The sequence below is a fragment of the Chenopodium album genome, chromosome 5, assembly GCF_948465745.1.
Source record: "Chenopodium album chromosome 5, dcCheAlbu1.1, whole genome shotgun sequence".
In the NCBI taxonomy this organism is placed as follows: domain Eukaryota; kingdom Viridiplantae; phylum Streptophyta; class Magnoliopsida; order Caryophyllales; family Amaranthaceae; genus Chenopodium; species Chenopodium album.
Window position 1 is genome coordinate 6784305 of NC_137838.1, and position 12443 is coordinate 6796747.

The window sequence follows — 12443 nt, forward strand, 5'->3', positions numbered from 1 at the left end:
AAGGATCAACGCCTACGTACTTTTTCTTTACGGGAAGTCTTGGGTTCGAGTTGATTCATTTCTGGGTTGAGACCCGTGAATGTCCACTTCATTATCTAGCAAAACAATGTAATTTTTTTCATGTCATCTTTTCTGTCTCCTTAAATCAAATACATTTCTCAGTTTTTGTGAAAAGGTAAGTGTATAATTTAAAGAATAAACGGAGGAAGTATACATTAATCATCTTGTCCCACCGATTCTTGTTCCTTTCAACAGCATCATAACAATAAAATGTACTTGATGAAAATGCAACCTATAATTCTGATTCTCTCATATATACATTTTTCCTAGTACGATAAAAGCAAACACCCTTCCTTTAAAAATTGGGCGCATGCATAAATATTCCATATAACGGAGAACATCTCCAGTGAACAGGGTTTTGCCAACTCTTTTTGAATCAATTTTCTTATCTACAGCAAAATATTCCTACAGAACTCAAAAGGGTTTGCAAAACTCCATCCATAGATGGCCTTAAATGACTAGCAAAACCGCCTTACTTTCAAAATCTAGGCCACAACTAATCAGCTACACCTATTATCAGGATTCACTAGACTGACCAAGGAGGTTATCTGCTCGCTGCTAAGAGAAGAAAGGAACTTGCTTACAATATCAAATGAAGAAGATGCAGAATGGCTGCCTTCGGCTGGAAGCTCAAAATTGTTACCCTTCTGAAACATCTCTAGACCTTTCGGATAAAGCCCAATCAGTCCATAAACAATTGCCATGGATAGAGTTGTATCACACTTTGAGGCAGCAGTCTGATATAAAAGACCCAATAGGTGGCGTTTAATGCCCTCAATTCCAGTATCATCATAACCACGTGCTTTTACACCCAGTCTGAAATATTGAACTGTTAGTCAGGTCTTAAAAATATTTATCACAAAAGAGGAAAGTGATGCAGCATATAAATTCGGCAAAGAAAACCTCACCTCCCAATATCACCTAGAAGGACAACAAGAGCAGTAGTGAAGACCCTATCCTGATAACTTGATTCTAACATCTTATATAACTTGGGTACAATTTTGTCACAAACCCAGTCCCAGCCCTGAAAAACATAAAACATAGATCAAGCATGTTGCAAATAGGATATAGAAAGAGAAAAAGGACTCGGTATATGCTAATAGTGAAATATGAAAATCAGGTACCATAATAGACGAGATGAGCTCCAGAGATGATAGGACATCACCCAGAAGGCAATTAAGGGCTTCCCTGTTTGATGGATGAGCGGACACAACAGGATCTTGGGGAACAATATGACTTTGAAGTTCTTCTAATAGCTCTGAGGAAACAACATCCACAGATACAGAACCCTCTGAAAATGGGCATCTAACACATGGAGTAAACTGATTCTGAGAATTATCCCCTGGTTGAACGGCATTCTTTGCAATAGTACCCTCCATGAAGGTCACCACAGATCTAACTACGTTCATAACTGATGAGTAATTGCTGATGGAGAAATATTCTTCCCCACATACACGAGCAAAAGAATGAAGAACTTTCAAGGCCAGAGAATACTCGGCTCTGTCAATCTGAAGAAATTTTAGTGAAACTTCACATACATAACCAGTATGACCAACTGCTTTAGAGACTGATGCAAAAACAATGCTCCCTGCGACAACCAAATCAGTTGAAGCCATCTTGGGCCACAAGACAATTTTCTTTCCTTCAAGCAGAATTTCAACACTGGAACCACAACCACCCAGCAACTCACAGGTCATGAAATTAGACATTGTTCTTCTGTTAAGCATAAAATCCTCACTCAAAGTAAGTAATTCACGGAGGTCGCAAATTTTGGCAAATAGATCTCTCGTTTCAGAGTTGAATAGCACTGCATGGATAAAAGATAATTTAACAGTGAGTGACAAAACATCAAGAAGTACATATAGAGGTGATTTTGGTGCCATTAAAGATGGCATATATCAATATACCTGAGTGTATATTAGCAGAGAAAGAATCCATAAGCTCCTGGATGCAGAAATTAACAGGCTTACTAGATGACACCGCAGAAAAATTGAGAAGTATCAGAGAGAAAAGAACACATGCTTTTTCCCTGGCAATGCACAGAGAAAGGCAAAAACAAGTTAGCTATATAATGACGCGGAAAAACTTAATTAAAAGAGACTTAAACACCTTAGAACCTACTCAAAGTACCATTTTGCTACAAAATGCCCACAAGATTGCAGCAAAACTCATGCATAAGATAGAGGTATAATAGCATTTTTGACAATTTAAAAGCCCAACACCATACCAAACAAATCTACACACCATTGCTACATTATAAAAAGAGGATAATTTAGTCAATCTAAATTAACAATTCACCTGGGTCTCAGATCTTTCTCCAACAGTAAGGCCATCAGTATATCCTGCAATGAGAAATCTGTTTGAAAAAACAAGCACCGAGCTAAGCAAGCTCTAGTAGCACCATATATCTGGGTAATACTGCTAACATCCTCTAGATCAGTAAACAACACAAAGTATAGTTGGTTTTCATTGTACGCTTGATGCTCTGCCTCATTGTCTCTTGATATAGGCTCACTAAGCGTCAGTGCTCTGGCCTTTTGTCCAAACTCAAGCAACTCGGGAGGTATAGGAGATAGCGGCCTCTCCATCGCCATTTTGAAACATTCCTCAGCAACTGCGTCATCCAAATCAAGAAGTTTCATGTAATCCCCATTTATAACTTGCTCAAAGTCCGTCATTGTATCTTGAATGTGTTCAACCCAGTCTATCTCAAGATCTGTTGAAGGCTGGGAAATTTCCCTTGTCTCTGTGGCACTTGGAGCAAAAGTTTTATCTACTTCCATTTCCACATTAGGGTCATTAGCTTGCCGAAAGACTAAATCTGGTTCGCGTAATATCTTCCTTTTCTTGCTAGACCAATCAGAATTGCCACATAATTTATTTTTATTGACAGGTAATGAAAAATTTTCCTTCTCTAGCTGATCGTTCATCAAGGGTTGGAGTAATGTATTTTGTAAAGTTAACAGCTTTTTTTCTGCTTCTTGGAAAATGCTTTTACCTTCTAAATGCATATGTTTGATGGACTCAATTTCATCAAGAATTTTCCTTCTCTTTTTGGCATGATCAGTAACAGCCTCAACAGGGCTTCTAATGCTGTGTTCACCAGCAATGCAAATTTTCTCACCAGTTTTTCCTTTGTAGCACTCATTAGAGTCTCTGAGAATTGTTGCTCTCTGTTTTGGATTCTCCACTGACAACCCCGCTGACATGTTAAGAGAGCCAGCAACTCTTTCCTGTGATCCCAGCAACTGTTCATCAGAAAAAGATGCTGTATTCGAGTTAAGGGCAGAAGTTGGTATAGTATCGCCATGAGAACCCCCTTGTAGAGGATCCAATTCATTCTCCATACCTGAGGTTGATTCCATGCCAGGCCCTGCCTGCACGAGACGCATGTTTGGCTTGAAACGACGAGAAGCATCCTTGGACGACAAGCTAGACATTCTGAGCTCATCATCGCCATGATAACGCATCTGAGGTAGGCCTGATTTCTACAAGTATATAAAATTCAGTTAGGATTATATTGATTCATTCATAATTATATAATAAACAGTATTCATAAGGCTCTCAGATAAGCATGGACTTAAAATGATTAAGGAAATTAACATTAGCAGTTTAGCACAATAAGGTGGAAACAGGATAATACGAAACGAGAAATAAATAATTTTATTTTTTTAAAAAAAAAAAGGTAAAAAGGAGCTCTTCTTGACAAACCTTTAGTATGTTAGCCACACCATTTCTTGTGCCAAAAGTATCACTTAGCATACCGAGGTGATCCAATAAACATTGGAAGTCTTGCTTTAATCTCTTTAGCTCCTGTTGTAAAATGATGTTGCGGTCTTTTTCTAACTTGGCAACCTCTTTGGCATGCTTCACTCGCTTCTTCTCGAATTTTAATTGTTCCTGCAAGAGGGTAACTCTTGCAGCTTGCTCATTTACAGCAATAGGAGCCACAACTGAGGTTCTATTCAAACCCCTGCATAATTTCACTTCATCTAACTCATGTTCCACATCCTGAAGCTGTTTTCTAGCATTCAACAGCTCTTGAAATAAATTATCACCGCGGGACTTCTCCTCCATGGCTCTCATTTTATTTGTCACGGCAATTTGCCCTTGTTCTTCTGATTTTAATTTCTGCAAATCTGCGCGTGTTTTCTCTCTGGCCACCTCTATTCTTTCAGACTTGAGCATACCATTCACCTTATTTAGCTCCCTCTCTAAATTCTTAATCATTTCTCTGCTACTCACTAGCTCCTCAAATAGCTTGTCAGCACGGCTCTTCTCCTCCATGGCATTCTTAATACTGGCTTCTGCTAGATTTTTCTGTTCTTCCTTTCTGGAAGTCTCAAGATCCCCACGTTTTCTCTCAATAGCAACCTTCTTCTTTTCTGCCTCAAGATTTCTATTAACCTCATCTAATTCAGAAGATTTGGCAGGTTTTTTAGATGAAACCACTTCCTGCAATTCCCTTTGTAATTTATCAACCTTCCGCTTCTCCTCTTCCAACAGCACTAACAGTTTATCAGCACGACTTTTTTCTTCAGAAGCCACCTTCTTGTTTGCATCTGCAATCTTTTTTTGCTCAATAGCTCTAACCTTTTCTTCTTCAACACATCTTTCCCCTTGAGTAACTTTCTTCTTTTCTTCCTCCAGGTTTCTCTTAAGCTCATCAAAAACACAGGAATCAATAGCTTTCTGAGATGGCAAACCTTCCTGTAACTCCCTTTGCAATTCCTCAACCTTACGCTTCTCCTCCTCCAACTCCATTAGCAGTTTATCATTATGGCATTTTTCTTCAGAGAACCTCTTCTTGTTTGCATCTGCAATTTTTTTTTGCTCCATAGTTCTAACCTTTTCTTCTTCAACACATCTTTGCTCTTGAGCGACTTTCTTCTTCTCTTCCTCAAGGTTTCTCTTAAGCTCATGAAAATCAGATGAATCAATAGTTATCCGCGACAACAAAGCTTCCTGTAATTCCCTTTGCAATTTCTCAACCTTCCGTTTCTCCTCTTCCAACTGTATAAACAAATCGTCAGCACGATACTTTTCTTCAGAGGACCTCTGCTTGTTTGCGTCTGCAATCTTTCTTTGCTCCATAACTCTTGCTTTTTCTTCTTCAACACACTTTTGTTCTTCAACTACTTTCTTCCTTTCTTCCTCCAGGTTTTTCTTCAGCTCATCAAACTGAGAGAAATCAGTTGCTTTCTGAGATGACAAAACTTCCTGTAATTCCCTTCGCAAGTTCTCAACCTTTTGCTTCTCCTCTTCAAACTGCCTCATAAATTCATCAGCACGGCACTTCTCTTCAGAAACTCTCTTCTCACAGGCCTCTGCAATCTTTCTCTGCTCACTAACTTTCACCTTTTCTTCTGCAACACGTCTTTTCTCTTTAGCAACTTCATTCTTTTCTGCTTCAAGTTTTCTCTTAACCTCATCTAACTCGGAAGCATCAACTGAACTTTTCAATGTCATGATTTCCTGCAACTCATTTTGCAATTTCTCAACCTTCTGCTTTTCCTCTTCCAGCTGAGTAAAATAATTAGCATGGCATTCTTCTTCCTGAACCCTCTTCTCATCGGAACACCTTTTCTCTTTGATAGCATCCTGCTTTTCAGCCTCAAGCTTTCTGTTTACTTCTACCCATTTCAAATTTGTTTTTTCAAGTTCATTTCTTAAAGTCTCCAACTGAATCCTATGGTCTTCAGCTTTTCTGGCTGCAGCATCAGACATCTTACTTGCTTCTTCAGCTTTTCTCTTTTCATATTCTAAAGATCTCTGCAATTCAGCAACATTTTTCCTTTCCAACTCAGCAGCATTTTTTTCTACATTAACCCTTGTTATTTCGTCAGCAAGAAGCTGCTTAAGGTGATCTATCTCCATCTCCTTCTCAGAAATGCAAGTTCGAAGATGAGTTGCTTCATTATCCAATCCTGCATTTCCAAAGGTCGCCTGAGGCCCGATGGAAGATGTCTCAGACTTCAATGCAGCAATTTCTTTTTCCATGGAGATCCTAAGAGATGCTTCCTCTCCTTTCTCCTTTTCCACAACATTAACCCGTGCCCGCTCTTCATCACATGCTGAAGATGCACAATTACAAAAGAACACCATTACTCACTGTATAAACTAGTTCCCACAATCCGTTCATGTGCACCATGCAGGAACGGACAGTCAAAAGTATGTAAATGTGCAAAGATTTAAGTGTATACCAAATCATAATTCTCGCTCCCATGGATGAAATTGATGCAAACTTCACAAAAAAGTTGGTCTAATCCTATAATCGAAGAATCCATTCATCGTCATTTTGGAACTAGCTATTTAAAATAAAATTTTAAAGAAGTCACGTAAATTCTGTACATAAATAAATTTCATATCTAAAAGTGCCCACCTGCTTTGAAGATGCAGTGTTTATTTGATAGCCGGTCTTGAAGGCAAAGAGAGTTCAATAACAAAACAAGACGAACAAAGTTAAAATTCGAAGTTGTCTCTCACAGTAGCAATTATTAATCATTTCATATATTGGAAGAATTGTGCTATACATTACCTCGACAACATTAAAATTAAATTTTAAAAAAACCATCCAAAGTTAAGATTACCTAAATTGCCCATTTTCAAACACTCCACATCAACATATACAACCTTGAAAGACCCCGACATCGAAATTATAAATGAAAGAACATCATTATTCAGATTCAAAGTTACTCTTTTCTTCCTAATGTGCAACGACGAAAATGGCTAAATTTGTATCACTAATATGATTCAAGCTTTCGATTTTTTTCAACCAAACTACAATAGAATTTTCCATTTTCAAGGTCTCTGTAATTCCTTTCTGTTCTCCCCTCGTCAATCAAACAATCACTTAGCCAAAGCAATGATAGTATACTCGTACGAAACCGTAAACATTGCGCAACAACAGCAAATCAAATAAAATGAAAAGCTACCTTTCTTAAGGCTGGCATTATCCTGTTGAAGAAGATCAATTTGTTTCTGGAGAATTTCAACACCATTTCGAAGAGCATTCCGCTTACCTTCCAATTTCTTATATGCTTTTACCCACTGCTCAATTAAACAAAAAATTTCGTAAATCTCAACTAAAATTTATAAATTTTCGACGATTTAAGTTCAATTAAAAAAAGTTCAAGAAATCATGAGAAAATACCTTCGAACAACAAGGATTTACCGACTCCATTGTCTTCCCTGGAGAAGAATTCGACACCATAAACTGCAAATTTTTACAAAAAATCCGAAAAATTATAAACAGAATAATTTAAGAACCCTAATTGAAATTAAATAAGAATAAAAAATAAAATTGAATGATCAAACCTTTTTATCAATGGAGAAATTTGATCATTTTTGAATGAAATTCAATCAATTAATTACGAATTTGTATAAAAAAAAAATAATTTGGTGACATTTTTAAAAATAGGGGGAAAAAATCGAGAATTCTGTACTAGGCGGGAGCGAGATTTTTTAGGGTTTTAGAATTAGGAAGTTAGAAAGAGAAGGGAGTGGTGGAAGAGAGAGAAAGATGATGGGCTTTTTACTGGACTTTAGTGAAACCCGTTTTTTAAGTCGGTTATTTTGGCCCAATTTCTTTTTTTGGGCTGGTTCATTTTCTAGAGTTTGGATTTTTTTTTTAAAAAAAAAAAAAATTTATACTACGTATATAAAGATTAGTTGAAGAGGCGATCCAATTTGTATTGCTAAATGTCTGGCACGCAAGCTAATTTATGCTCATGGCGAGGGTCATGGGTCATGCATGAACATTATTTTCAAATGTTGACACTACTAGTGCACAAATGCACAACTATGATGAATGCTAGACTACTAGCCTACATGTACTACACCATACAACCCAACGCATGAAACAAGTCGTGGGTTAGCCTATTTATAGAAGACCAACATGATTAGTCCTTGGTTTGGATCTTGTCTTTAGGTATACTCTATACTCAACCACTTACGCTACAATGACTAGAGGTGTCAATTCGGGTGTTTGGGTTGAGTTCGGTGTACTCAAGTATGAGTAGGGTATAATTCAAACTTGGCTCAGATTAAATTATTGTGTTCATACAAGTCGAAATCTAAATTGAGTATTTCTCGAAACGAGTCGGATGGGTTAGGTTTTGACAACTCTTACACTCTTTTTTTTATAATGTTGTGCCTTGGGTTACTAATAACACAGCAGTCTATTTGATCTCATGTCAAGCCCTAGGTCAAGGCATATGACATGGGAAATACCCAACACTATATACACAAGTTGCATGTAGTATTAAGTAATCTTCAAAAAAAAGTTGCGAACACTAAAGTAAAAAATTTACTACATAATTTATTCGTATAGTAAACATCAAACAAGCAAACTTTCATTAGCCAAGTAATATGCTCCATGACTTACATAGAACCATCTTGCAACAAAAAACATTATTAGACATTTAGACTTAGGGTCTGTTCTCTTCAGTTTAGTTCAACTCCAATCAGTTCAGTTTTGTTCAGCTCTAATCAGTTCAGTTCGGTTCAGCTCCTAATTTTCTTCTCTCATAAAATATTCAATTCAGTTCAGTTCAGTTCTAATCAGTTCAATTTAGTTCCAATCAGTTCAGTTCAACTCACCTAACTTCAGTAAATGTGAATAGACTCTTAATATTTCTACGACCATCAATTTTGATATATATTACAATCTTCCTTATGCAATCATATTATTTTGAAGCCGCCTTTTTCACTTTTACAAAAGAAGATGCTTAATCCAGATAATTTAGTGGGCTAATCTAATCTACAACTCTGCCAAGCTTAATAATACAACAAATCTAATATTTATATATAATCACTTTTTAAAAACTATAATTACTTGATTTCACCAATAATAGACACTTTTAATGGCTAAGTAAAATATCATATGGACTCAATAAGACAAATAATAACGTCTACTTGCATCAATGAAGGGTTACTTTGGTGTATTGTTGCATCTCAATGAAAGATTCTTTGAGCATTTCAAAGTTGATGGATCCACTTGTGACCTTGTCAATTTTACTTGTGCTGTCCACACGAATGCAAATAGCCAAATCAAATATCTTTATCATGTAAAGTTGTATGACCCCTACTTTGGTTCACCCTCCCCCTAGTAAAATTTAACAATGATTGGACCATATTAAATTTAATTTATTTATTATCATACTCTTTTCGGTTATTCTTGTAAATTTCATATAAATTTTTATAAAATTAAATGTAAAGGAGTCTAGTAAGCTCTTGATAAATGTTTAACAAGAAACACATTTATGTTAGATTTTGTTTAATTTGTTTTAAATCTTGATATGCAACTTACATAATATCAATGTTTATAGGAAAAAAAAAAAATGTATATACTACGTATATCACATAATTGAAAATATTATAATTTGACATGTGTCATGAAAAATTCTACAAAAGAAAAATGTGACTAATTGAAACACACAAAAGTAGCAACTATTATCAACCCTTTTTCTTATCAATAGTACGAAATTAATGGGGTTGCTTATAATAAAACCACTTTGGCAAATTTCCCCCATAATAAATTTCTAATACAACCTCCTTGTTACATACAAATTCTAGGTAGGTGGTATCTAAGGTAACAATAATCAAGCCTTGTAATTAAAAATAAAAAAGTTTTTGTTTCAACATTGAATGCTTAAAGAGGAACATAAAAAAAAATATAAAAATTATGGTAAAAGGAATAATAAAAGTCACATCAATCAAAGACCCAAAGTGTTCACCTAGACGAAGTCATCACACACATAATCACACACTCCACACAATATATAAATTAATACTTATTTTTTGGGCACGAGATATCCGGGTTACTGCACTAATTTCATGATTAAAATCATGATATATCATAATGACATGTAACATGGTCATAGTTTAGTGGCTAACACTTTAGATTTTAAACTTAAGACTATTAATTAGTTCAAATCTACAATTTTACAAAAGACTCAAGTCACTCGACTAATTGAGGAAGGCACCACGTGACATCTAGGTTTGTTTAGGTACACCTTTTTTTGTTTAGGAACACCTTATAATATATAGTATAGTTTATAAAGATTCCAAACAAGATAAAGAAACAGATGGAGCAATTTAATAATGATAAATAATGTTAAAAAAAAATTATTATATTATTTTCTTAAACCTAGCTATATGTAACCATGCTAGCTATAAATTAGCCAACTATGCTTCCTCCTTAGCTTCAACTTGTTTACAAACCAAAAACTTCAAGTTACCATTTTCCCTCAATTTATTATTATACACTAGAAAGAAAGAAGGAAATACAAAAAATGACATTCACAGAGAAGGATGAAGCATTGGTCAAAGAATCATGGGATATTATGAAGCAAAATATCCCTGAATACAGTCTTCGTTTCTTCACCATGTAAGTTTATTGGTATATTTTTGATGTTTATAGAGTTTATATAATTAATTATTGACTGTAAATAAATATATATTATCTTCTCTAATTAAAATGGCCTAATTTTTGTGAAATATAACAGAATATTGGAAATAGCACCAGCAGCAAAAGCTATGTTTTCATTTTTAAGGGATTCAGAAGAAATTCCACAGAACAATCCCAAGCTCAAAGCTCATGCTGTTAAGGTTTTTAAAATGGTGAGTTTTATTTCTTAAACAACTAATTTAGATTTTAATATATAATTTATTAAATAGCTAAATATCACGATATACTAATGTAACTTGATCATCACCTTCTTAAGTTCTTAATTGTGTAAATTGTTAAACAAATGCAAGTATTAGTGTATCATTTATGTTAATGTAAGTTGTATACAAATATATGTAATGATGAAATTATCTTAAGTTTAATTTGTGTTAAAACCATCAATAGTATATAGTAAGTCAAGTTTATTCTAAATATAGATTGAGTTTTGTCATTTAAAAAAAAAAAAAAAAAACTAGATTAAAGTTTTTATGAAATATTATGTATGTGTGCAAAATAAAGAAGAATCCATATATTTAAATAGACTAAACTAGTTAATTTATCGAATCTTGAATATTACATATGCACAGTAGAAAATTATATTATCAATTTCAAAATATTTGCACATTTTGTATACTAAGATAAACTCTAGGAAATTAAATTAGCATGATATAATGGCATATCAATGATATTTATCAAAATGAATGGCTATGCATCTCTTGGATTTATTTATAATAATGTATCAGACAAAACACAATACTGACAGTCAGCAATTTTTCCTCAATGAATGAATGGAGGTACAAGCCACTGTATTAAGGGGTTCAAGGCCCAGTGGCCCACTTATATAGGTTGTCAACTTGCTCACATTTTTTAAAGGTAATTCTAATTAGACACTAGATCACTTCTACAAAATTATTACTCCCGCCGTTTTAAAATGATAGTGCATTCTTACTTGTTTCACTTAAGAGTATGTTTGTTTTTTCTTTAAGTGATAAAATATATCTTATTATAATTATATATCGTACGTACATCTATAGACATGTGAGTCAGCAATTCAACTTCGGGAAAAAGGCGAGGTGGTTGTAGGAGAGACTACCCTAAAGTATTTGGGAGCTATTCATTTGAAGAATGGAGTGGCTGATCCCCATTTTGAGGTACACAATTTTGTTATGGTTAATAATTGATTAATACTACCATGAAAATTAATATTCTATTTAATACTCGGTATTGATTAGGCGTACTATTAATTGAGCTATGTTGATTAATTATGAATAGGTTGTGAAACAAGCATTACTTAGAACAATTGAAGAAGCAACCGGTGACAAATGGAGTGAAGAATTAAAATGTGCTTGGAGTGTTGCCTATGATGAGCTAGCTGCAGCCATTAAAGCTGAGATGAAGAAAGAGGCAGCTTAATCATTGGTGTTATATAATTATATAAATTACCCAAAAATATAACAAGAAAAAATATTTAATAAGAAAAAGTTTGAGTTGATTTAGTTGGTCTAAATCAGGCATCTGCTATCTGTGTGAGTTCATGATTGAGAAATCTGTATTGGTTGGGAAAAAAAAAATTAAGAAGTCAGATTCATATCTATTTGTATAATAATATTTAAATCCGGTAATTATACAGAGTATTGTTTATTTTTATTCTACTCTATTAAATTAGACTTTGAAAATAATATTCCATCTGTAATACTGGTAACATAACATAAGATTATATTTGATTTTGATCATTGAATGACAATTTTAAGAAATTGGGTTTAAAAACCACAGGTAATGTCCATATCTAACCGAATTTAGAGCTCTGTATCTATATGGTAGTTTTTACTAATACCCTTCCGTCTCTATTTTTATCCCTATTTGACTTTTCACGGACTCTAAGTTTATCATAGTTGCCTCCTAATTGAAGTTGAATGTAGATTGATGGATCCTT

At 34.5% G+C, this 12443-nt stretch overlaps 2 protein-coding genes across 4 annotated transcripts; one reads left to right on the forward strand and one right to left on the reverse strand.

Annotated features, from left to right (window-relative positions):
- Positions 1-260: 260 nt before the first annotated feature.
- LOC145631705 (uncharacterized) lies at positions 261-7502 on the reverse strand. Of its 3 annotated transcripts, none has more exons than XM_081683861.1 (10): positions 7378-7502; positions 7214-7276; positions 6996-7110; positions 3772-6134; positions 3410-3548; positions 2359-3328; positions 1968-2089; positions 1185-1867; positions 969-1084; positions 261-876 (listed from the first exon to the last, which is right to left on the reverse strand). In XM_081683861.1, the coding sequence occupies exons 2-10, from the start codon at positions 7271-7273 to the stop codon at positions 561-563; spliced, it is 4884 nt and encodes a 1627-aa protein (XP_081539987.1). In that variant the 5' UTR covers positions 7274-7276; positions 7378-7502; the 3' UTR covers positions 261-560. The 3 variants fall into 3 exon arrangements, with proteins under 3 accessions (XP_081539987.1, XP_081539988.1, XP_081539989.1); XM_081683862.1 differs by lacking the exons at positions 7214-7276; positions 7378-7502 and adding exons at positions 6264-6328; positions 6443-6478; XM_081683863.1 differs by lacking the exons at positions 7214-7276; positions 7378-7502 and adding an exon at positions 6264-6478.
- A 2778-nt stretch (positions 7503-10280) lies between these two features.
- On the forward strand, positions 10281-11962 carry LOC145630233 (anaerobic nitrite reductase HB2-like). The gene is made up of 4 exons (XM_081682487.1): positions 10281-10450; positions 10569-10683; positions 11545-11661; positions 11783-11962. The coding sequence occupies exons 1-4, from the start codon at positions 10356-10358 to the stop codon at positions 11921-11923; spliced, it is 468 nt and encodes a 155-aa protein (XP_081538613.1). The 5' UTR covers positions 10281-10355; the 3' UTR covers positions 11924-11962.
- The last annotated feature ends 481 nt before the right edge of the window (positions 11963-12443 follow it).

Bases quoted from the DNA above. Each gene is read 5' to 3' on its own strand.
- LOC145631705 (XM_081683861.1), bottom strand. From the start codon at position 7,273: ATGGTGTCGAATTCTTCTCCAGGGAAGACAATGGAGTCGGTAAATCCT. The intron at 3,549-3,771 runs GTTTGTCAAGAA...ATATACTTGTAG, and splicing joins GTGTGGCTAACATACTAAAG to AAATCAGGCCTACCTCAGAT. The intron at 1,085-1,184 runs GTACCTGATTTT...TATGTTTTTCAG, and splicing joins AGCTCATCTCGTCTATTATG to GGCTGGGACTGGGTTTGTGA.
- LOC145630233 (XM_081682487.1), top strand. From the start codon at position 10,356: ATGACATTCACAGAGAAGGATGAAGCATTGGTCAAAGAATCATGGGAT. The intron at 10,451-10,568 runs GTAAGTTTATTG...GAAATATAACAG, and splicing joins AGTCTTCGTTTCTTCACCAT to AATATTGGAAATAGCACCAG. The intron at 11,662-11,782 runs GTACACAATTTT...AATTATGAATAG, and splicing joins TGGCTGATCCCCATTTTGAG to GTTGTGAAACAAGCATTACT.